The sequence below is a fragment of the Platalea leucorodia genome (genome assembly GCF_965183815.1).
Source record: "Platalea leucorodia genome assembly, chromosome: 6".
Lineage (NCBI taxonomy): Eukaryota > Metazoa > Chordata > Aves > Pelecaniformes > Threskiornithidae > Platalea > Platalea leucorodia.
The window spans coordinates 6,016,978-6,043,058 of NC_138828.1; the positions used below are offsets into that span (position 1 = coordinate 6,016,978).

At 37.4% G+C, this 26,081-nt stretch overlaps 1 protein-coding gene across 1 annotated transcript in view; it reads left to right on the top strand.

The window, feature by feature from the left end:
* The window catches only part of SYNPO2 (synaptopodin 2), a gene marked incomplete at both ends in the record, with an annotated part of 90,344 nt that extends 75,500 nt beyond the window's left edge, over positions 1-14,844 (top strand). Inside the window, one exon of the mRNA XM_082316380.1 lies at positions 14,278-14,844. Coding sequence (XP_082172506.1) covers positions 14,278-14,844 — 567 coding nt within the window. The remainder of the gene's footprint in view (positions 1-14,277) is intronic.
* Positions 14,845-26,081: the final 11,237 nt, after the last annotated feature.

Consider the following 26,081-nt stretch of genomic DNA (forward strand, 5'->3'; position numbering starts at 1 on the left):
TGTAGAGAGGAGCCTTATGAAATTTCACTTTGAAAGGGCAGTGAGCTTCTGGAAATATGCTGCTGAAAAAGCTATTAGAATTATATTAATATAATATGACAAGGCTACCAAGATGCAATTGTTATGTTTACCATGTAAGCATATTTAACAGTGAATTTTAGGCCACCCCTAATAACAATACTTCCAGTATGTTCACATTAAAAGAGGAATTCAAGTGTTTTATGTTGGCTTTAGGACATTTAATTACAGCACATACTGGAGGTATTACACTGCACCAGTTTGGATCTCACATTCTATACAGCCTTTTCATGAAAACAGCTATCTCAATTACAGGTTTCTATACTTTCAATTTCTGATTCAGTTATAAACCTCTTGTTATAAAACCGGAATGGAAAAGTTTTGGGTTGGAGATGAATAGCCTTTAGACAAAAAGTTAAAATTTCTGTTGCAAAAATAAAAGACAAAATTCAGTTCTTGAATAAAGAACTGCTTAACTTCTCCCCCCTTCTCTAGGGGAACCACTCTTACCACGTTCCTGCTCAGCAAAAGATAACATATTATGAAACAAACAGAAAGATATTTCAATGAATTTTTTTCTGTAGGAACATTTACAGAGTAAACATTACCATCTCTTACAAGTAAGCCTCATTCTTTTCCTTTCTGCCCTCTTATGGAAGAAATAATTTTGCCAGTGCCCTAAGACATGTGACAATATCCAGTGACAATAAGCTTCTTGGTTGCAAAAGGACCAGGCTGATGGCGTGGGACTTTATAATACACTCCTATCAAGACTTGCAGCAGGGAATGCCCAATTCTCTCCTAGACACACTGACAATTCACTTTGAGATCAAGCCAATGCCATTTTGAGATCAGCCATCAAAAGGAGGTTTCGGTTAAATTTTGTCTGAAGTCTTCTTGCACTGACCTTAATTTTATATAGTGAGTTTTATTTTATTTCTTTTCTTTTGTATACCTAATTTTATTTTACACAAGACATTCAAGAGTTGAGACACAACATCAGCCCTAAAACTGCAGTGACCCATTTTGCTGTCACCACAGCAATCATGTGGCAATGAGTTTATTTTCTTTTTGGCAGAGTGCTGTTATTATTCACACTAAAATGAACATACAGAATTCACACAAATTTGTATTTGAAGTAAAGAAATACTAAGAGGCAGATGTATCAGCAGGCTCCAAAAATTAGGGAGTGAGGGGCTGGTGTGTGGTTCAGATAGGAAAATGAGTGCTAAGTGGCACAGCAGCAATTTTGACAGAAAAAAATACTAGGAGTAGAGGGAGCCAAGCAGTGGGGAGAAAACTCCAGGAAAAAAGCAGAGACTGCACAGGATAAAATACATATCAGAGGATCACGAAATACTACAAGAGAAGAAAACAATCAGCAAGAAGAGATTAATTATTCTGCACAGAGATGGCTGACTATTTCCAGTCTTCTGTTGAAATTTTCTAGATTATTCTTGGATGACAAAGTGCTCACATCACTGGGCATGATTTTTTCCCTCTACTATTTACAAAAAGATATTATGAAAGAACCGAAATGCTAACACCCAGCAAAAAGAAAAAAGGCAGCTTTAAAAAAAAGCAGGCCCTATCAATAGACTAGTGCTCTGAGAGACAAGAGATCTACAAGCATATTATCCTAGATAGCTCCTATACACCAGAGTTTTCAAAAGTGCTAAGGTGAACTCTGATAAAAGATGATAAAGCAATTACAAAGAGAACTTGATACCAGATGATGTGATCTGGGAGGAGCACTGTTTATCAAGTACGCAGGACAACACTTCAGCAACGGACCAGCCTTACCATCGTGCTCTGCTGCTCCAGCACCTCTGCGGGGAACTCTCTGTACGCTATGAGGTAGGAAAATACCAATGAAACAACAGCACTCTTCGCAACTAACAATTTGCAAAACCTTTCTCCTCTCTTTTTCCAGGATCCTTTTCCAGATTTCGTAGCTTTAAGAATAAAAAACGATTGGTTCTAAAAAGATCCACTCTTCCAGTCTTGCCTTTTTAACAAAACATGAATCAACTTTCTTTGCCTGAAGTCAAACACCCAGGATTCCACTGATCACTTTGGCAGTTCGGCATGGCAAGTGCAAATCTTAATTACACAGCTTGGCATAATGTTATTTTATAATGACTCTACTCAGCTTGAAATAGAAATGTTATACAAAGAAGAACTTGACAAGATCTTCAAAAACGTGTGGATTCACAAGCTCTGTATTACTCACTGCTGGTAGATTTCTCAGGAAAATATGTGAGCCGGATAATTTCACAGCACACTTTGTGCCACCATCACAACTTCATAGTACCCATGACAACAACTGTTCTTACTTTATAGTAAACATTACCTTTGCATGTGATTACTTAAGGGAGGAGTTGGAACCACTGGAGAGCTATGTTTGACAAGTGCTTTTCAGGCCAGTTGCTTAATACAGGAAGCACTTCCGTTTTTTTATCAAATGATTTAAAAAGGAGGAAAAATCCTGAAGCTCAGTGAAATACTATGTTGGAAGGATCCCTACAGAAGCAGACTTGAACTCTTCCTTTACAAGCTAAGAATAACCATATGATGATATTTCCATGGTTTTAACATTTGCTTCCTTGAGTAAGGCAGGCAAAGACTTTTTCTTTATATAGCATGCTAACCAAGTCTCCTGTTATCTTTGGCAATTTTCAAAGGAAAAAATCTATTCCAGTTTATGATGATCTTGACAAACTGTTTTTAATTTCAGTGCATGTGAAACCTGCACAAACTTACGTGGTAATATGTTATAACAACTGCCCATTCCCTTAGGCTGAGGAAACTCAGCTATGAGAAAAATAACTTACTGAACCATGCTTACAGACCATCTGGATGAAGGCTTCCTGTGTGGGGTAATCAATGTAACAATAGTAAGTATTTTCAAATAAGAATCCTTGATTCTTTTTTCAGTCCCCTCATAATTCCAGGCAATTGAAAGATAAGCTGCTATGAAAAGTAAACCAGGTCATTTCTAAACAGGTGTAAAGACGAAAGCGTTGAACAGATGGAGTGTTTCTCTTGATGTTTCCATCCATATCTGAAACTATAGATTTTAACTGATTTAGGAAATGCACAACAAACAGAAGAAAGGGAGGAACATTACAGAAATAATATACACTCCCAATCACTGTAACACATGTTGGACTGCAAAGGGCGACATGGAGCACAACACTCACTGATTTCAGGATGAGCTTTGACTGCAAAGCAAAGAATTCAGTACATTTATATTAGAAGCAAAAATTTCCCTACAGTAATGACCTATGGACAAATATTTCCAATTTTTTAAAGAAAGTTTTTGCAAAAAACCCCCTTTTTTCCCCCAAAAAAGTCAATAACTGCTAGTGATTTTTTCTTTGATCTGTGAGAATGCTTCTTCTTACAGTCTCACTGTGCAGGTTGTTGTTGGTACCCGGGTTTATACTGTGAATAAAAGCAAAGCATGGGCATCTGGGTACACTTAGTTTTCTTCCTAGAGTCTTGGTAGTTTCCCCACATCAGGCCTATAACTTAAAAGTGGAACTTAAGCAGGTGACAAGAAAACCTCAAAATCTGCCTGCAGTTTAATTTTCTTTGGTTAAGTAAACAGTTTTAGATATGTACAGGTATTTCTGCCAGTCCTAGCCATGTTACCCGAATATCTTTTATGAACTAAACTGGGCTGTAAGTTTCTTCAGAAAAGGTTTCTACATACTTCCTTGCTGCTTGTTTGGCTGATGTCAGAAAGTGCAGAGGTGTGACGAATGAGAAAAAAAAAAAATCATTATGGCATTCCATTAAAAATTGAAAAGATTGCACAAAATGAGAGGCAGCAACATAACTTTTTATGGTGATGTAAATCTGCACCTGCACTGCACTCTTGCACAGCTGTGAGCATTTCAGACGTACAAAATGACAAACTTTTCTCATCCTAGGATTACTTTCGGAGAGGTGTTTTGATAGAGAAACTTGACAGACTTGGTACTGCTACAGGAACAGTACTGAAGCAAGCACCTGACACTATGTATATATAATTATGAAAAAACAATGTTAAACACCACTGTTTGGATTGCAAAACAAGACACTTGGAATTAATGTTGCCTGTATCAGCTTAATCTAACCCCCTTGGGCGTTTGTGTGGCCAAAACATCTGTAATCATGGCATCATCTGCTATTTTCTTCCGTAGGACTCCAGACTCAATTCAGGGCACAGAATGCTACTGCTCATCTGACGAATAGCTCTTTACTGTGTTTTGTTTTGCCATTGTTCCATGCTTACCACCATTCCTTACTTAATGTACGCTCTTCAAAGTGTGCTCTTCATGCAGAATTATTTCGTCATAGATTTTTTTCATTAGTATCCAAGTCACTCAGAAGCCATAGTTCATTTTTACGCTATTGTATTCTACAAATGAGTAAATAAAGCATGAAGTGTGCGGGACTAATACTAGGACACTCAGTAGCCTTGGGTGTCCAGTTCAAGACACTTAGCATCTTCAGAGTCCAGAAGGGTATGAACTAGTTACTGTATCAAAGTATGTGATCCTTAAAATCAGTCTGGGAGTGTTAACAGATCACATGTCTCCAGGTGGAAGCCCAGAAAGGGAATCCTCAGTGACCAGCTATGAAATCCAACCAGTGAAAGCACCTTTTGCACAATATACTCCTCTGCTATATAATCCCAGTATTTCCTAAATGAAGCCCTGAAATGGCACTGGCTGGGGCAGAAGTCCTGAAATTTAATCAAAATGCATATACACTAGGCAATGATCCTTGCATTTCATGGCTTTTGAATACTTGGCCTTCCAACTTCACTAGCATTGCTTCAAGGGAGTTTTGTGTGTTTAAGACCCAAGGGTTTTCTAAGAACAACAAACCAAACCCTGGAATACTATCATGTAGCTTAATATAACCAACAGGGTCCTCCAGCATGGCTTGAAGGACCACAAACAACTGCCATCATGCTGCCCCAGTAACTGGCAGCAAAGGCATGTTGACGTCCCACCTGTGAATCAGCACTGGGAGGATGACAGAGGTTTCCAACGGGGCTTCACAGTCTTCTGACAGCAGAGAGGCTGTGGAAGGACAAACTCCATCCCTCTGGGGAAGAAATTTCCCTGGAACTCTGAAGAAGAATATACAGTAGTAGGCATAGGTTCTTTTCCCCAAATGCACCTTCCTTGCCCCATTTCTTAATCTTTTTCTTTTCCTGGCCTCCTCACCATAGCCTCATTGCGAGCTACACAGGTCCATTTTCCATTCCTTAAGCTTCTCATCCAAGTTCAGCACCTTGGCCATCAGGTCATAGTCTCATCACTCTCCAACCCCAGACTGAATACAGATTTTCCTTCTGTATTAAGTATTACCAGCTCCTGGTTTTGCTTTGTCCAGTCTCTTCTCTGTCCTTCCCTTGTCTGTTTCTTCTATGCTGTTCAAAGTCTGCTTCTTGCCCCCCTGTATTCAAATCAGACGTTCTCCCCTTTGAGGCTGCTTGGGCCCAGACAGGAGGTCTTGGGCTCTGTCAAGAGGCAGCTGTGCTCTGCAGTGCGTCTCAGTCCTGATCAGTGAGCGTGCAGCCTCAGGTCTGGATCCGATGGTGGGAAGAGACATGGGTATGCACCATACAGCTGCATGCATTACTTTTTTGTGGATGAAAACCCAGCCGTGCAGCCAGCGCAGGAGCTGTGGAACACCCCAGTGACTGCTCCAGCCTGTGGGGGTGCACATAGCCTGCAGTTTAGACAGGCAGAGAAAGCACAAGGACAGTCTCCTTGTTCTCCTGAGTGGTGTCCAAAGACATCACAGGCTACAGCAGCTTAGACTGTAATAATGAATAAAATCCTCCTGCCTAACAGAGTATTATCGCTCCTAACAGAGTTCTCAGGAACTAGCTGTGAAAAGCAAGGCGCTCCTATTGAGCCTATATAAGGCTTTCAGCTTGACTATATATAGGAAAGTTTGCATGGAAATACGAGACTCTTCAGATACAAAGATTAGTCTCAAACCAGTTCTAAAGCATGTAGTGGTACCACTTATCATGGAAAAGGATGCTAGAATTTTTTGCAATTGACAGGTATTTTTCGCTACTCTCACTCTTTGAAATGGTTGAATTATATAGGTTCATGTGGATGCAATGCATCTGAAATGGTTGGATCATTTGGGATGAAGTAAATAAGAAAAAAACAAACAACTAAGACTGAAAATTTCCGTTTGAAGTTTTGGTAAGAAAATATAAGGAACTGGAAAATTTATCTTTTAGTTTGGATATGTTCAGCAACAATAGTGCCACCACCTTCAAGTATTACAATATAATTAATATTTATTTTCTTTGGTTTTAGAGAAAGAAATCATTAGCCTTTACTTCGTATCAACTTAAAACCCTTTCATTGTCCATACAAAATAGCAAGGTCAGAAACTAGGACCAACTTTGCACTTGTTTTTCAAATGTTCATTCACAAGGCTTCATCTTCCAAGACCTTCCTCTAAGCTGTGTAATATAAAAGTCCAGAAGGTGGCAGCAAATATTCTTCCTTGCAAGAAAAAAACCCGTCTATTCCAAGGAAAGCTAAGATGCCTGTGGCCAAAAAAGTTTCAGCCATTTGCTTTTTATAAGTGTAACTGTATTGTATTTTCATAATCATATATGGATAAAGATTAAATGATAATGGAAAGCACTGATTTTCTTTCATTTACACAGGTGCAAACTGAGCTAACTGAATAACTAATTTATGACAGGTTAGCAGCATTCTTTTGTTTCTTTTCCACATAGGCATTTTGCAGTAGTGAAGGCCTAATTCTAGTATCTTACTTTTCTCTTCTACCATTACTTGACAACTAAAAAGGACTTTATTGTCAAAAGCAGAATTTGTCACAAAGCTTATGTAAGATGGTTGACAATAACTGTTTCACTAGTTTGTATACTAATGATGAAAACAAGATTATTCTCACATGAAATAATACCACAGTTATAAACAATCTAAACTCAGAATAAATTAGGTTCCAGTTCTAAAATTCCCTATAAATTTTTGAAAGCAAGCCCTGACAAGTCAACTTTGAGGAAGTTGGGATCAGACACGAACTATGTGATTCTAATCTATCACTAGTCTCAGTACAGCCACTGACAAGGCTTTAGTTGTTAGACAGGTAAGATTCCCTGCCTCTCCAGCCATTAGTATCCCCATTAACCAAAATGCTACGTTCCAATTTTAGCCTGCTACAAATTATTTCCAGAGTTTCAAATAAATATAATTTTTCCATTTTATGTCAAGATTTTTGGTATCCATATTGTAAAATAGCTGTTAGCATTTACTCCCGAGCCGGCAGCATTTCATAGAGAAATTATTTTTTCATTACCTAATGTTTAAATTGTAAATGGTTTGGGATGAAAAAAGCTACAACAAGATTAACAGTATGTCTCCCTTCTATACGCAGTTCAGTTTAAAAATCTGAAGTGCTTGTTTTATGTTTAAAAAAATAGGAAGAAGGAAAGAATTAAAAGGCATAAAAATCAAGTATTACTTATTTTGTCCTACCATGTTCTCAGTGGTTTGGTCTCTAACTGCAGTAGCCATTACAAGCCCATAGAAAGCAAAATGAGAAATGCATCGCTCTGGGCTTTTTATAAAGAGAGAGTCATTTTTTGTGCAATTGTTTTATCTACTTCCTCCTCCTTTGTCCTCTTTTTGTGTAAACATCAGCCAGGCACTAATGTTAACTCAGATTTGAACATGCTTTGATATGGGATTAAGGACCAGGACTATAGTGAACAGATAAAAATAAAACCGCCTTAATGACTTAGGCACCTAGGTCAATTCTTTTGAAGTAACTTAATCAGGTGGGAGTCTGTATTGCAGAGAGTTTCACTGAGACATGGACTATTGAAGAGTCCAAACTACTTTTGAAATAGAACTCTTGACTTTCTTCAAAAATTTAATATATGTCTCCTTAACTGGTGAAAAGGCAGTTTCAGCATGTAAACATATGAACAGTTTTCACTTATTAAGGAGATGTGCCACCTGAGACAGAAAAGCAGTTATTGTGAAATCATTTCACTAAGTATTTTGCATCCCCATTTGGTCTGTAAAATGAAAAATATCTTTCTGACTCTTGCCTTTAAAATTTGCACTATTTTATGAAACTAAGTATCGCTCTTTTTGTCTTTCAGCTTTTCATAACTATCAAGAAATTTGAAATAGCAGTAAGTTCCCAATAACCAATTTTGCTGGACTATTGATTTAGATATTATTGAATCAAAGGTAGACATTCACACTCCTTCAACTTATATTAAACAGATCTATAGGTGCACGCACCTTATATAAGTACCGTGTTTACATTCATTCACTGAAATAGTTTCTTTTGGAAATAATATTAAATTCATTTTCGTTTATATTAATACACAGCTTATAAATATCAAAGATGCTTGTGGCACAATAAATGTTTGCTTCATTGACCAGTTTATAAATAGCTTGCATTTTTAAAATCAATGTTAACCTAAAGCTAAAGTTTATTCTGTTTGCACAGACACCCGAGCAGGCAGCAGCTCTCGTTAGGATTCTATGATTGCAATGGACAGCTCTGAACTGCCTTTCTTCTTCTTGACATCCCAGAATCACTTTCCCTTCAATAACTACTGTAGAAAAGATCTTTCCCTCTGAAAACATTCACACGAGGCAATGGAAAAGAACAAATTAATCACTGTACAGGGTTCTGGTTTGTTTTGCAGCATAATACTTTGAGTGCTAGTATGGTATTATAATGAATGATTTACAACAAGATTACAGTAACACAATACATGATAATGTAATAATTTTGGTAGCATAGCACTCTCTCTCCTTTCTCCCTCGATTTCTGGGAAGAAGAATGGAAAATCTCTACCCCTCTTTTTATGATCTTCTTGTAGCTTAAGGGAGACTGAGGGTAGAATAATTATTCTCTATTTGCACTTCATATTTCCCACTGTCTCACTTATGATCTGGGCTTTGTGCATTCTTTTTAGTACGTTCTTGTCAAAAGATGTATCTCCAAGAATTAAATATGAAGGGAAAAGAATAGAAAGTATCACCGCGTCTGGCTGCTGCTGTCCAGTGAAGGAATGATGACTTCTAGTGACTAAATGTTGCCTGAATTCCAAAGTTTGTGTTTGCTAGTTTGAAGGGGCTGAACACCAAAATAGTGACAGAAATCAGTGTATGAATACCAAATACAGATCTGCTTTGAATTTAGAAATGTTCAGACCTAGACTTTCAGTCTAGGAACACCACTGCCAATAATAAAAATTAACTGCAATGAAAACGAGGCAATATTGATCATCTCTCAGTTCCCTCATTTGAGACACACTTATATTTTAGCAAAATCATGCTTTTCTACAAGTGCATCAAACCTATTTACCACAGAGTGTGAAAAAATGTGCAGTAATATATATTCTGAAACCAAAAATTATTCAATCTCAGAATAAAGTTGGGATAGATAAAAATATTCTATTTTTTAATTCAATGAATTATTGCAGAAGTATGTCACTATGCAATGTACAAAAATCTGCTGTGCAGGGTGCTGTTGGATTACTTTTATTACAACAGATACTACCATAACAATCTTAGCAATCAGTAGGCTTAGAGACTAAATTCCTCCTCCTTAAGGTAAACACTGAGGCATTATGGCATACTGCATGTAACTGATGCATTCGCTATATTTCTTCCATGGGTGATGAAAGAAATTCAATAATTTTCTATGAAACAGATATGAAAATTAGAAAAATATTCCCCTGAATCCAAAGGGTTATAACCACTTCAAGCTGCAGTCACTTTACAAAACTTAGTAGAACTGCTTCAGGCCAAAACTGGTATTCAATTTTCCTAGATTTATTAAAAATAAAACTAATATAAAATTTTGTTTCATTCTCTCTGTGCTTATGGGAATGTAGATGATGATGACAACTGCTATTTATTTTAGGAAGACTGTAATTCAAAATAACCAAGGCTTACTTTAGCCAAATATATTTTCACCTTCTTGGATCTTCTGAGACTTCAAACCCTCTTCTGCCCACCGTCACCATAGTTATGACTTTTTCTCTTTGGGAAATGTAGAGAATTCAGCCAGCTCCTTCTATCAATAGCCTCTTCCTTCAAAAATTATTGGTCCACTCTTTCTCCCCATCAAAAGTCAGACAGCCAGACACAACATTATAACTGGAAATCAGTGAGTAAGTGGGGCGCTCTCTTAACTTTTTCCTCAAATTCCTTCAGACCCTTACAGAATGGACAAAGCACTTCTAGCCTTTTTCCAGGACCTATTTGCCCTCACAGATTTTGTCCTCTCACAATCCAAAAAGATAACTCTTGGTTAAAAACACACACTGTTAAGCTCTTCCTTCATGGAAGGAGAGATTAATCCTTACTTTACCAATACAAAGGAAATAGATATGCAATTTCACATTTTAGAATTTTAAAGTTAAAAAACAGCCAAATCATCAGAACAAACATCAGAAACAGCCAAATCATCAAAAAAACCAGCCAAATCAGAACTGTATCTAAATACAACCTACCAAGTGGGAAAGGAGAAGAATTTGACTGGTCCAGGAATCTCAAAACAGGACCCAGTATGCTAAAGAACAGCCTACAGATGAGAATCATCCAGCTGACAGTACCATAGTTTGACAGTTTGATCTTGCAGCAGGAACTTCGTTGCTGTGATTTGGATGTGGGTTGAACAATTTCCCGATAAATTGGCACAATCTCTCACTGGCTAGGTAAATCGGTCCAGTTGCTGCAGGTTATCTGGCAGTCTGTTTTCATCTAATAGAGTGATCTCTGGATAATCCTATTCAGAGCCAAGGAAAACCATCCTTACATAATGAAACATTCTTCACCTCGTAAGACATTATGAACTATTTGGATTCTTAACCAGTCATTTTATCCTTGAGAGCCTGACTAAGGTTAAAAATAAAACAAAATATGAATACAAGGAATTTTAGTATATCCAAGCTCATTCCCAAGGCACTACTGATGTTCCCGTTCGCTGACTGCATGTCTTCCTGCAAGGCCTAACATTCTAACCAAACACAGACCCATGCTGCACAAAAGCTAATAAACCGAGCAGAATCTCATACCAAAATGGAGAAAAGATTTTTATTTGCCTATGAGACTAAAATCTTCCATATCCAAAGTATTTTGCATTTTTTTTTTCTTAAGGACCAATTCAAAAGATATAATAATATTCTCCAGATTATCAGTATTTGAGATGCTGCTTTTTCTGCAACAACCCTTACATGCTGAATTTATGATTTACATGACATTAGACGTGCTGTGGATAGATATGATTTGAAGTACAAACACTTGTTCATTGAGGTCTTCCAAATTAAGGACATAAGAGATTCTCAAGCCAGTAAAACACTCATCCCCAAATCTGGTTGTCAAAACTCTGCGCTAGTTCCTGTATACTGTGTTGTTTGATTCATAGAGAGGTTTTTTCTATGAGGTCATTTTAGCTCTCTTCTGCCAGCTCCCTTTCTTCTCCTTATATGAGAAGAAGCTATCCGTAGAATAGTTTCCATCATCATAGAATACTCTCTTATTTTCTGTTAATGATCTTGATTTTCTGTTGAATCTGATCTAACACCTGTACTAAAAAAATGTAGAACTTGCTAGAACGTGAACATTTAATTTTGTCTACACTATTTCTGCTTTTACAAGTTAAACTTCTGCCTTCATAACATAGTAGAATGGCCCATTTTTTCAGACAAATGGTGAAATACACTTGATGATAACTCATCATTCTCTGATTAAACTCTGTCAAAGAAAATTAGCGCCTGCTTTATCACCAATGGTTAGGCCAAAAAAATACTTCTGCAACTTGATGAACTCTGGAGTTTTTTCTCTAAACGTGACAGACTGAAAAGTACCTTTATCTAACTGTCTTGAAGTGTCAGATATTTTATGCAACACTTTTTTCAACAGCTATCATTTCCTTCTGCTTCTCTGGCATCCTACAAAGTACTCACAGGGCTTGGAACTGTAATCTCGATTAAATAAAGGGGAAATTTTCTGTCTGCTCAGCACGGACAATGTTCTAGAACCCTCCTGAGAGCAGTTAACACAGGTGGACTAACTAGGTGAACCTCTCTGATCAACTTTTTCATCCCCTCTGTACATCCCTCCCTTCTTAGTTTCATGGTTCAGGTTATCAGATTAATTTCTAATAGAAACTGTATCTCATTTTGCATACCTATTTTGATTTTGCACTTTAAAAAAAATTATTCTTGCCAATAATTTAAACAAAATGCACTAACCAGGCTTGCTGAATAAGCTCTTTTCTGTGGATTCAGTGAAGAAAGAAATTGCAATTCCTCCTTAGAGGAAGGAGAAGTACTCTGACTGGCCTGTCTGGGTCTGCCATTCATCGGACCCAAGCATGATCTATTACCTGGACTCTTATTTTCCAGTAAGAAAAAGAAATCCCTCCCATTAGGGGAAGATGTGGAGAAACTTTAATCCATTCTTGACAGTATATAACTTCATCTGTGGGAAAAAAAGGTTCTATATTTTCTTTTATTCACTTATCTTCCAAATGGATAATTCTTGCTTTTTATACGCTACCATCTTAGAGTACTCACTTGGGATCTGTCTATATGTGATGACCTGATCAGCCACATTTTAATGTTTGATCATCTCAAGGTTTAAGTGAGGATGCTTAAAAATTAACTGAGCTAAGCTGCCCAAAATGAAGCATTTTTTTCTGCATAGAAGTAGAACCTCATCAAAATTTGCCATATGTATGTGGGGGCAGGATTAATAATGTTGGGGAGTTTCCCCTCTGGAACTGCAAATGGAGTAGCTGGTCATAGCTAAGAGGTGAAAGGATAGTCCTGTTACAAAGTATTAGTTGTGAAACTTGTCAAAACTCTCATTACATAACTTCTGTGTTATGCTTTTTTTAAAGACATTCAGACTAACCACCACTGAAATGACTGAAAATAATGAAATCAGTAGTATCTTTCTTAGTTTCCATCTCTCAAATACAAGGCTGATATTAAAACATAACTTAAAAGCCTGTATGAAGCAGAGGTCTTTTAAGTTTCTTGAATGTGTCAAGATCCTGTGAGAGAAAAGCCTATAAAACGTGACATTTCTGTGTGCATCTTTGCTAGAGAAGCTATACCTTGTATGATCAGATACCTATTGACTGGTAGCTAGATCATGCTCACAGTATTTTAAGTTTTGTGAAGCTAATTAGGAAAAGTAACACAGGCCAATGTTGTTTGAATGAAATGCTAGCAAAGCCTCTGGCAAAAGACCCTGGAATTTCACACCAGATTTGAGAATTAAAGGCATTTAAACCTCAGGATATGATCAATGGCTGTAAATCAATGAGTTTAGGAACCACAGGTACAGAGACTATGCAGTAAGAACAATATAATTTGTCTGTGTAACACAAAGAACATGTCTGGCTTGGGGAAAAGGCTGTACCTGTTTCATACGCTGCCAAGTGACTGTTGCAGCAGAGCCTTCTCATGAACACAGTTTCTGTTTCAAAGTGCTGCATTACTAAGAAGATTAGGATTTGTCAAATATGAGTGGATTGCTCCTATAAATGGGTCGGAATGTACTGAAATTTTGCGGGCATTGCCTTTTAAAGAAGCCAGGTTAAGTAGCGTCACGTAAGGGTATTAAGTGAATGACTGCATTAACGTCTTTCATTTTTTGTATTCATTTTTGTGCCCTGAAAAGTGAAAACTAGGATAAGTCTAGTAATTTTAGAGTAAGAAATGCCTTTCTTAAAAGGAGATTGCCAAAGATATGTTCTCGGACAGATCTCCTAGACAGAGCCTGTATTCAAATTAAGCTGTACCTGCATGTTAGAAAGAATCTTGTAAACACACACAGAACTGTCACAACATGACTTTCTTTTTCGTTATTAAGAATGGTCTTTTCAGAACGAGGCACACTAGCTAAGTAGTGGAAAAGCTGCACAGTTGCTAACGTAATTGTACCTTTTCAGTAAAAGCCCGTCTTTAGTCTATTTACTTTCCTCAAAAATTCATTCTGCTCTGTCTTTGTGCCTGTTTCTTTCTCTGCCTCCTTTTTAATACCTCCTCTCTTTCCACTGAATTAAAGTATTAAAAAGTACCCATAGACATAAAAAGGGATTGCCAGGATGTCATGTGCTTTCAGGGTCTGTTGTTCCAGTTTGGAAGTGAAGAAAAGGGGTTTCCTTTTTTGTTGTTTAATAACTGTAACTATATTTGGCATTTTGTTTTCCTAGGAAAGAAGCAGCGGACGCTCATTATCACTTCCTGGGAGACCTTCTTCATACATTTCTCGAGCCGTGTCTCCTACTTCTCCTCTTATATTTCAGCCTGCCCCTGATTACTTCAGCAAGCCAGACGCAGCAGCCGACAGGCCTGGCAAGAGACTGACTCCCTGGGAAGCAGCGGCAAGATCCCCTCTTGGCCTAGTGGATGAAGCTTTTGGGCCCCAAAACATGCAGGAGTCTATTGCTGCTAATGTAGTGTCAGCTGCTCGCAGGAAAACACTTCCTGAGCCGCCAGATGAATGGAAACAAAAAGTTTCTTATGAGCCTCCAGCCCCAAGCGGTAGTGTAGCCTTATTAGGAGGGAAGCAACCGCGTAATGTATCACCGCCCAAAAGCTCCCTGTCTGCCCCAAGTGCCACCACGCAGGCTGGCTCTCAGCTGCGGTATGCTTACTGCAGTCAACGGTCCAGAACAGATCCTGATATAATGTCCATGGATTCCAGGTCTGACTATTGTTTGTCAACAGCTGATTCAAACTACAATCCACAGCCAAGGGGATGGAGGCGTCCAACATGAGCAGCTGAAGGGCCTGGCATATTTTCCCTTCTTCCAGCTTTACAAGCCTTAGATTTGAGTTGGAGAAGGAAAGTTTCTTGCTGGCCTGACAACCTCTGAACTAAAGAAATGAGAAGGCAAAATTGAATGGAGCTCAGTTTTCACATGACTGCAGGGCTAGCAGCCTCTAGAATAGACTCAGTTTTACACCTAACCTAAGACTGTTCTGTTCATCAAAAGGCAAAAATACACATTTCTTGGGCTGAGGGGTGGGATGAAAGTGGGGCAACCTATGTGCTTGATACAAAAATCTAGAAAGGATGTAGATGGAGACAGTACAAGTGCTTGCAGTTAAGTTAATGTGGAAAAAAAAGGGAAATAAGGGCATTTTAAAGGCAAGAAGTATTTTACAGGATCTTGTAGGTTTTCTGGGTATGTTTGACATTTGAGTACCAAGGTACTAGATATAACCAGACCTGGGAAAGTTCCAATGGAAGTGGAATACTTGGAAGCACTGGCTTTTTTGCCATATGTTTTCTTTATGGCATTTTTTAAATGAGCTAAGAAAGTATATCAATGAATATTTTTACTGTGGCAACAGTTGAAATACATCTGTGGTCATGGTGCCTGAATCCCTACCACATGTAGATATATGCAGTCTTATGCAGTCATCCATTTCAGATGGATTTCAAGACAGTTTCAATGGAGTTTTACAAATTGTAATTAATCAAATAATCTGAACACAACAGGAGGAAAGGTGTTATTAATCGAGGTCAGTACCATGATACTTGAACAATAAGAAGGATGAGGAAAGTATTTAGAGTGTATTTAAACTGGATTGCAAGTTAATTTTGTAATAAACTATCGAACACGTCAGAGGCTGAACAGCCTTTATTTCTCTGTGAAATGCACTACTGGCTAAACATTTACTGCTACAGCGTCTGGTAATCTGACTGGCCGGGCAGTTATTCTTAGTATCTAGATAGCTCAATGTTTAGAAAGCTTTTGATTTGTATTCTCAGTTTGGAAGACATAGAGAAATTGTTTATCAAGAACAATACCTGTTACCATAGAAATTGGGAAGTGAGAGAGGGTTTACGACACGTGTTACACGGTATGAGTCTAGTAAGAGTAGCAAATATTTGGACGGTTGGTTACAATTAAACTATCTTGATGGATCTGAAGAGATGGTAAATAATTTTTGCTGGTGATACATATCTTGCATTTACAGCTTATTTAAACAATAGAAATATGTGGCTAAAAATATATGTATTCCAAGCTTATTGGGTAGTTTAGATGTTGTTAAAGCATTAAATGAATACCCCGAGTTTTACAAAGTGCTGTGCATCCTCCTCATTTTGTGGGGCGTTCTTCAAGGATCTGTCAAGCACAGTCAACTAAAATCACTGCAGAAGCACTGTTAACTATCCTTAGTCTCAGTAAGGTTGTGAGCTGTGAGTAAAGTGGTTAGATTAGAAAGGACTAAAACATATATGCAATAAGAAAGAACATATTACAAAATATTCCCTTCTACAAAGAATTTTCCATTATAGCAATTATAAAATATACTTGGTATAAAGGAAAGAGGAAAATCAAACCCAGACTCAGTTGAGCTGGAACTTCCCGTAAGAGCAAATAATTACATTAAAAATACACCCTTAATGAGTTTAAGTTGGCAGTAATTCTCTAGTCAAACAGAAGTCTCCCTGAAACCAACTGATCCTTTTGATCAAGCAGGAAATGAAGACATGGGAGTTGTAAATCTTTAAACTAGGATCACAAATTTATTAAACAAATTATGAATTTGCAAAGAAAAGATGATTTAGAAAAATTACATGAACAAGGCTGCCACGTTATGCCTGAAAATGAACTTTGCACCTCAGAGTCTAACATGCACATGATCAGAGTAAATTTTCCTGCCATACAGGCAAAAATACATTTTTCTTTGCAGAGGCCCATAATGTCCCCTTTCATCATGACTGGGAATATTCCCACTGAAACCAACGGGTCTGTGGTAGCCTCATCAGCCTTAAGGCTAAGGATTTGTCTTTGGATCCAGGCCTCTCCCTGGAAATACATGTCAAATTTTCACTTAATTAAAATTCAAAGTGAAAGTCAGTGAAATTTATAATTCAAAGTAGTCATCAAGTCCTTAACTATTCAATAAATACTAGTGCATGTGTATTTCACAGAAGGCCTACATTCTGAAAATTATATAATGCTTATATATTTTGCTGAACTGTGGTCCATATTACCATTATAAAATGATTCCCTGTATCCAAGTCAAGTTCAGGTTTCTGTTTCGAACTGTATCCTTTACATTGTTAAACTGGAAACCAGATTAATGAGTTTGCGGTAAGGCATATTTTTACCCAATACAATTATTTTAATTCTCAGAATCAGATGCCTAACTTTGAAATTCTCATTGAAACTAATGTTGTGAATTCTAAGGTCATACATCTACCAGAAGGAAACGTGTGCTTAATTTTAGGGCACATGCAATTAAAAATTGCCAAAAGTATTTTTAAATTTTGATGTTACAAAAAAAGTTATCATACAAAGTGATATTAAAAAGAATTTAATGCTGTGATCACATAGCAATACGGAAAAATATAGTCTAGGATCGAGCTCTAACCGCCCGCCCCCAAATATGCAACAAACATTAAGAATGGCAGAATCGGAGAGTTTCAGACAGAATCACTGCCTTTCTGTTAATGTCCCAAGAAAAACAAAGTGTAGCCTTATAATTTTCTTCTATTCACAAGAAGGAATTAATCATTAATTACTTCTGTGAACGTGAGAATTACTGATGTTGAGTTTCACGTGGCTTCATAGCTTATCATAGATTAACTTGGGTGTTTAGCATAAGCTACCTGCTGAGGATTTACTAGCTGTCTTTCCCATATGGGTTCTCTCATACCTAATAAGGAATGAGTTCACACTGCAGCATTTCCCTCAGTAGCAACACTGGTTAAGTGTACCCAGCTGCCTATTTTTACAAGGTCTGTGGGCAATGGATTGTCTTTGAGATCTATTCCACTGCCACATGGAAATGAAACAAATAAACATTTTCAAAGTTATTAATGGGAAGACAGACATACACACAGGCATGCAGACAGACCACATAGCCTTGTTTACAAAGGAAATCAGGCTAAAACCGGATTGAGACAACGTACTGATCTCAATGGAAGCAGCAGGCCCAGACTACTAAATGAACTATTAATGCATACAGAGCTTTATGAAGAACCACACGGCATTTTTCACTTCCTACTCTTCACCCCACTCCTCCACTAGCAAAGCAGCTTTCTGTCAAATAGTTGTGACTGCTGTGCGTGAGTTCTGAATATATTAATGCAAGTACTTCTTACATTTGTTTTTGAATGCACAGATCTGCTCAATAAATGTGAGGAAAAACTTCTCTTGGTATTTTAAATATGTCGGGTTTGTGTTCACCCTCAGAGGTGTCTCTGGTAATATGCAGAGTATCTGAATACACAATATAATTGAAAATTTAGTTTCTTTAGTTATGCTACATGATGATGTTCACAACTCTTGTTCATAATTTGTTTTCATTTTGGTTTGCTTTAACACAACCAAATATCTATTCACATTGCATTTCTGCCTAGTAGCAAAAGACTGTATTATCTTTATAAAAGGCTTTTCACTTCCAAAGAGTTTTTGTTCACTGCAAAGGACACTTTATTTGAGAGTGCATGCCAGAGATGTAAATTGTATCATTTAATAAAGTGATTTGACCAATAGGATGAGAAACACAATTTTGTTTTCCCTAAATTCTTGTCTGTTTGTTTAAATAATCTGAACCCAAGTAAAGCCTAATCTCTTTTTTTCTGCACCATTTTTAGATTCAATGACTTTGCCTTTCGGTGACCTCGTGCTGATATGAGGTTCTAGAAGCTTAATCAGCACCAGGTCAAATGGCAACTTGTCAAATTCAGTAGAATTTAATTTTCATACTGACTAAGCAGAGGAAGGAAATGCAGTGAAGCACAATCTACCCAGGTAAAGTAATATGGGCAGAGCAGTTTTTATTTGAACATTTGCATCCCCACCGTAAAAACCTGCAGCTAACATCTACTCACTGTAACTACCTGTCTACCTTACATGCATCTAAAGCTCTGTTTAGTTCCTGGAGGTTTGTTCATAAGGGCTGAATTGCTGTATTCTTCTGCTGTTTATTCTTAATTGAAACATACTATTTAAAGAAGAAATAAATATTGAGAATAAATTGTGTACCCAGTCTTTACACTATTCAGGCTATTTGGGTGAATAGCTCTTAAGGAAATAAGGACAGCATGTACAATCTATCTGTGAAAAGCCAGATCAAATTTTCACTGTCTACATGAAATGAATCACAAAGCAGTTTTTGCATTTGTAAAGGAAGCAGGATTTTGCCCCCAATAGAAGAAAAATGATTGATGCAGGTAAAACTTGGGGAACTGATAAAGCTTTACAATAGCATTTTAATGGCTTTGCTTTACAAAGGGTTTACAAGGCTATAAGAGACTCGGTATTATTTCTTTTCATGGTTACATTTTCATTCTTCTTCAGTGAGTTCTTAAATAGATTGCAAAGAAAGAAAGCATAAGCCAGATTCACAGTTTAACGTAACTCCCTTGACTTCAGTAATTTGCAACAGATTAAAAATCTCAGTACAGAGGTGAACAGTCATGGGTTTTATATGATGTTTTACCCTCCAGAGAATGTACTTTGGGTTTCTTGAAACGCCCAAGATTTTCTGGTGCATTCATCAACATTTAAGAGCGTTTAAAATTACTACAGTGTGGCAGACTGCTCAATTACTGAATGTGAGTCTGGTGGAATGAATATTTGGTGTAATGAGTAATTTTAAGTCCAGAAAAGAAAGGCGGATGTTTCCAGGCCAGTATCCAGTTTTCATCAGATAGAACATTAGTGCTTTTACATTGTTCACTGGATATATTCTTGGATTTTTTAAAAAAGTCTTGTGTTGCTGCTGAGTCAGAAACAGCACACATATGCTGTGAAATGTTTGGTGTTTGTTCACGTATTTTTAATCCTAAAAAAAGGACTCAAGCATTTTATATTCGAAACAAAATGACCTCAGGAGTGTTTGTGTGCATGCACACCTGAGTTGTTTGGTTTTTTTTTTCTGGAGAAAGAAAGGTCATGGTTCGTTAATGGACGTTAATGGAGAACTCGGAGAACATATTGTGCTGTGGTACAGTCCAAATACAGCTGGAAGGTTACAATAGAAGTGACACACATATAGAAAAGGTGTTGATAAACCCCTAGCTATTAATAATATCTAGATCTATTTTCATCTTTAAAATAAATCAAAACCTGAGGATAATTTTGTCTACTACAGAGCTTCATGACTTATTTTTTCCCTATAAATAAAGAAACCTAAGGCAAGATATGACACTTGCTGGAAAAATAATTTTGCATGTTGTAAACAATAATTTGAAGCAGACTGTAGACAAGCAGAATTTACCCAATGCAAAAATGGAAAATAAGAAGCTTTATGGTGTTCAGAATCAGAATAATAGATGCATTGGTATCTTTTCCCAGTATGGACAACCTCACGGGACTATGGCAGTTATAAAACAATTGTCACCTTTCAATATTATTAACAATTTGCTAAGCTATCTTAGTTTTAATCAGTCACTTCCTGTTATCAATGGATGCACTTGAGTTTAATCTCAGAAGATCAGTAATTTTTGGAAAACAAGTATCAACACAAAGTCAGCATATGCTTGACTATGGTATTTCTAATATTTTTTTTCTAACAGAAAAGCTTATAAGTATAAACAGCACATAGCATTTTTGATCGGGTGCTCATCAGCTACTCTGATTTTCAGGTCTGTTCAAGACAGTTAATATTTATAGTTAAATGCACATCTCTTGCCTATTAAAATAGCTTGTATATTGGAACACAGAGCTTAAATTGAAGCGCTGTGGTGAACTACTTGCATGCACAAAAGAATAGTTTCAGATGCCATTTTTTAAAAAGACGAGAAACAAATAAATAACTTTTCTAGTTTCAAGAAATACGGATCCACATAATTTCACATCTTAGGTGAAAGTTCAAAGTTATTTTCTCCGCTATTTCTGTGGAGTTCTCCACCATTCTTTACTTCCTCTGGCAGTTTAAATTCCAACAGATTTTCCATGTGGTAGTAAAATAAAATAAAAAGATCAGTGTAGACGTGGATAAAATTACCTACTGAGTAAGAATGCCCTGCGAAAAAAATGCAGTTCAAAGAAATATGAAGAACAAAACAACAAGGCAACAAAAATCCTTTGACTACATGGAGCAAAATCCTGATCCCAGCTAGGTCAATGGGAGCTTTACTAATTTACCACTTATGTCAGCAGGACAAGGATTTCACCTCACATAGAAATGTGCAGGACCACAAAACAACTGGTCATGAATTCACAAGCACTGAACTGGTGTCAGCAGTTCTGTAGTATTTTGAAGCCTGTAGTTTTAAAAAATGTGATCAACAAAACAATAAGAGGCATTAATCAGATTTTCTAACATCATCTTCTGCTAGGAACTTGCTTTTTTCAATGTGCAGAAGTAGGGATAGATATCTCAGTTGGGCTCAAGTTACTGTCTTGGCCCCCTGTGTAATCAATGTGGAGAGGCATTCTTAAAAAGAAATTAACTCCGTCCCCAAATAAATGCCTAAAGTAGGTGGACTGGATGCTAAGTCTACAGGATATTTGGACAGATTAGGATCAAAGAGTTTTCGACAGTGTGGAGAGTGCTGGAAGACAGGTGATTATACATCTCCCTCTCTCTCTTCCTACATATACAGGTATCTCTTCAGTACAAGTATTGCAAAACCTTCGGCATGTAAATTTTTTTAAAAGACTGAAGCGATTGGGGAAGCAAAATTTTAATTTTGGTCACATTAGGATAAGTACACACTTCAGTTACAAGCAACTCTTCATTAAGCTACATAGTAAAATAAAAAGGCAACTCAGCAAACAAAGAAACAGAATACATGCCCCTGTTTCTGGACCGGAGGTGTTTTTGTGTTATAGTATATCCTGGTACAATGAACTCTGATAGGACTTAATAGCCCTGAAACCATGCTGCCTGGGCGTGCGATGCCAGCTCAGTCTCAGAAGCTATATAATCATGCTAATACAGTGCTGCACCTGAATTTACTCCTCATCTAGCCAGACTTGATCAGGTATGAGAAATGAAGTCCCAGGACCCCAGACACATACTTGTGCCACTCCAAACTCACCTAGGTTTACAGAGGTCAGATTGGATAGCTCTGTATTTGTGATATCATCAACAAACCAGAGAATCTATCCAAGGATAGTGAGGAGATGATTGTTGTTATTTTGGTAGCCACAAAGATCTTGAACTTTAGGTAGATATTTTTTCAAAATCAACATGAAGGTTTCTCAAAGGAACAGATCATTAGTCATCTCTTCCTGTGTCTAGCTGCTAATTCCTGGCAGAATTAGATACAGGTCCCTGTGTTCTGGATCTGTATTACTGGACTTAGATGTGACTCCTCTGTATTTAACCTCAAATGAATAGCAGTATAAATACAGGTTTGGATGGCAGCTGCTAGATGTTTGGATGCATAACATTCAGAAAGCAGCAACAGTAACTTTATTTTTCCTGGTGACATTTATAATAGTTTCTACTCCTTTGAACGCTCTGCCATAAACTGTGTACCAGAGGGCAGAGAACGTGAAAGTGCTTTAGGACTAAGTTCACAACTACAGTGAGGATTAAGGGCATTTCCAAGGCACATTGTAACTTTTTTCCCAGATATTAATTTGTTTGTGTCTTACTTTGATATTTATTACTTTTCCCTGGTTTAAATTTTTGCCATTATTCAAGATCTCCCTTTCAGACACTATAGTGTGTATAAGATGCATTATATTTTTTGACAAAGCATATGTATCTCCTGAAAAAGCATAGTTAAGCCAAACAGGCAGTGCATTATAATGAACACTCACCTACATATACCCAGAATGCTCTCACTCCACAGAAGATGTGAGACAGGCAGAGAGCGAGAGGGAAAAAAATCCCCAGGATATCATGTGTTAACAGAGAAGCAGAAAGATACTTTCATATCAGACTGTAGGACGTGGTAGATTTCCGTGCTTCTATTTCCCCTCTGCATTTTAGGGCCTGGTGCACTCTCTGGAACACCTGACTCTGGTCCCTGTCACCCAATGTCTGGCACAGACAGAAAGACAGCTGGGGGAGTACAAGGAAACAGAGCTAAGACAAATTAGTAGGCAACAGTGCTAAGCAGTATTCTAAATGGACTTCCTATTCCATGATGTCTTTCTGCCATGGGAGACTTCATGCCCTGACCAAGTCATACTGGTATATCATGCCAGTAAAAAAATAAAATCAAAGAGACTGTATTTATTTTTTATCCTCTTTTATGAAAGAGCTAAGCAGACTAGCATGTTATGGACACTCAGTAATGTGAAGACGCTATGCAATCCTGTACTTAGCTGCAATAAGCAAACTGGCTGGTGAATTTCATTTATTTTCTGCTGAAGGACAGTCAATTTGTCACTAAACACTTCAAACTTACTTATAGAATATTATCTTGTTTCTTGTCTCTCAAGTTTTTCCAAAACTTGAGCTGTGTTGTTTGGTTGGGCTAGGTTGTAGCTGTTAGATGCTTCTGTTTCCTTAGCTGATGAAGACACAGCTGAGTCTGACACAAAATTTAGCTGGTTGAATTGCTAAGTCAGCATCCATTAACAGTGGTATCTAAAGTTATCCGCAAATCTTCATTAACAGTGAAATCTAATCTTTGTTAATGGCAGAGGAAGGGGAAGATACTGAAGTGCACGACTACTGACAAAGCAATTGCCTTTTTCAGAACTCAGATTCCTGAAGAAATGTTTGGTGTATCCCTTCAGTGTCCAACTTTCAAGCCCAAAACAAGATAAGCACTTTAACTAAGTCTAGTGCTGTCCAATAGAGGGCAATGGTACACAAACCATATAAGCTAATATGCTATACTCTCTCCCTGACAAGGCCTCTATTTCAATTGAGAAGATATGGTACAGTTAAAGGAGATCAGTCTGGACACCAGATGTCAAACAATGTAATTATCAGCTAGCCCACATATATGCTGCATCAGAAGCGGAACTCAAATGCCATAAAACTTTACAGTTTTGAAATAAATAAGATGATATAGGAGGTATTCATACAGCACTATTTAATGACTACCACATAGATACTAGCTAATTATTCCTGACCTCAAAACCATGGGGTGGACAGATGTCATTATCTCATTTTACAAATGGAAGAAAGTATGACAATGAAAGAACACGTGAATTGCCCAAGGCTGTTGAGACAATGGTAACAATGGACTTCAACACAGGCATTCCTGGCTCTTACCTTCACCTATAATCCACTAACTATTTATAGTAGTAGTGCATACTGAACAACCAGCACAATTACATTCTTGCAGCTCAGAAAAGAAACAGCAAGGAAGCTCCAAATCCTTTGAAGAAACAATCTAGTAATTAAAAAAGACTGATCAAGTTATGGCCCAGTCTGCCAGACAAAATTCACCAAATTCTGTGACAGAGAAAGTAAGGCTTTGGAGTTGTTTACTGATAGTAACCACAGCAGAGTGAATAGGGATTAACCTCAAAGGGCAGTAGAAGGATTAGTTAAAAAAATCAGAAGGAATAAAAGGGGAGGCTGCATTTGTCTTATCATAATGGAAGCACCTGTCCTCTCCCATGTCACCACTCCAGTCTCACTTAAAGTCTACAATAAAGCAAACAAAACCCATCCAAATTAAAAGAATCTTTGAGTTTCCCCATGAGCCACTGCCAAATCATCACTGGCAATGTCTTCAGTCTTAAATAATTAAGACTCACATGGTCTTGATGATGTCTGTTACTAAGGACCACATGTTTTTTTGTATGTATCCTAACAGTAACGTAAAATATACACACAGCTGCTACCAAGGTGCTCAACTGTGCCACTAAAGGGAAAAGAATAGCGCAGCCATATTCAAAGGCACCAAATGAAGACATGTTTATGTCAAGAGTCTCTTGGGTTAACCTGGGGAGAAGGTGACACACATGAAAAATTATGTCACTGTAGATGGTGTAAGAGTTCCTTTTGTGACTCCTTGAAAACTGCTTTAATAAGAAGTTGCACGATTAATTTAAAAATGAGTGAGTAAAACTTGTCAAACTTGTCACTTCTTTCTCAGCAAAGTGGAGTTAACAGTTAACCTCTGCTTCTAAACAGGTGGCATAATAATAGATGTAGATAAAATCAGTTTGCTGGCAGAGTATTTTTATACACAAAAAGCTTAAAGAAAAAATCTGTTCTAAGGAATTAGCAATGGTAATTCCTGGAAACAGAAATCGTCTGGAAAGAAGAGACAGAAAGTACATGAATGGAAAACAACACACCCATTGCTAATGAATCTTCCTTAAAAGCAAAGTAGCAAGGAACAGCCTTAAGATAACTAACAAACGTATAGTAAGCTTATGTGAATACATGTCCACAAACTCCAGCCACTGCAGACACAACATAAAATATCAGCCATTTCCCTTCAAGATACTAAGAGTAAGTGGCACAACGTAGACTGGAGAAAGAGAAGGAAGTTGGCATAATTAAAATATGTTATGTGGACTGCCAAAAATCATGCAGACATTGGTGTTTCCAGCCTCCTTGCCATGCATGTCCAAGTTATCTTCCACTTCCAAATAGGATGACAACAGTATTATAGAGCTGTTTATTTTAATTTCATTTCTAACAGTAAATACAATACAGGGAAGAAACCAAAACATTGTATCTGTCCTCCCTAAGATATCGCTTATCCATGCCTCTTCTTTCCTATGGCTAGAGATCAGGGCTATTTATTCTAAATCAAAGATCATAGCATCAACATAAATATTTCCTTAGGAGAAAAACTTTCTGCCTTTGTATTTACGTGTGTACTCTCTATATTAGACATAATTTTTTCCCCTGGTGAAATGACATTGAAGAATGGCATCTGTCAGAATTCAGATGAAAGGGAGTCCACATTTCTGGGGAAATAAGCTTTACACTCCTAGCTCTCCATTCAAAAAAGCCCTAAGTCCTGCACCAATGACTTCTATTCTTGCAGTGTATTTTTCGAGGGGAATGGAACTATAAAGACAACTTGAAGTTCCACACTCTTGTATTCAATAGCTTCTTGTTCCTTTTAGTTCTGTTCACTATCCTAAGCAAAAGAGGAATTTGGAGA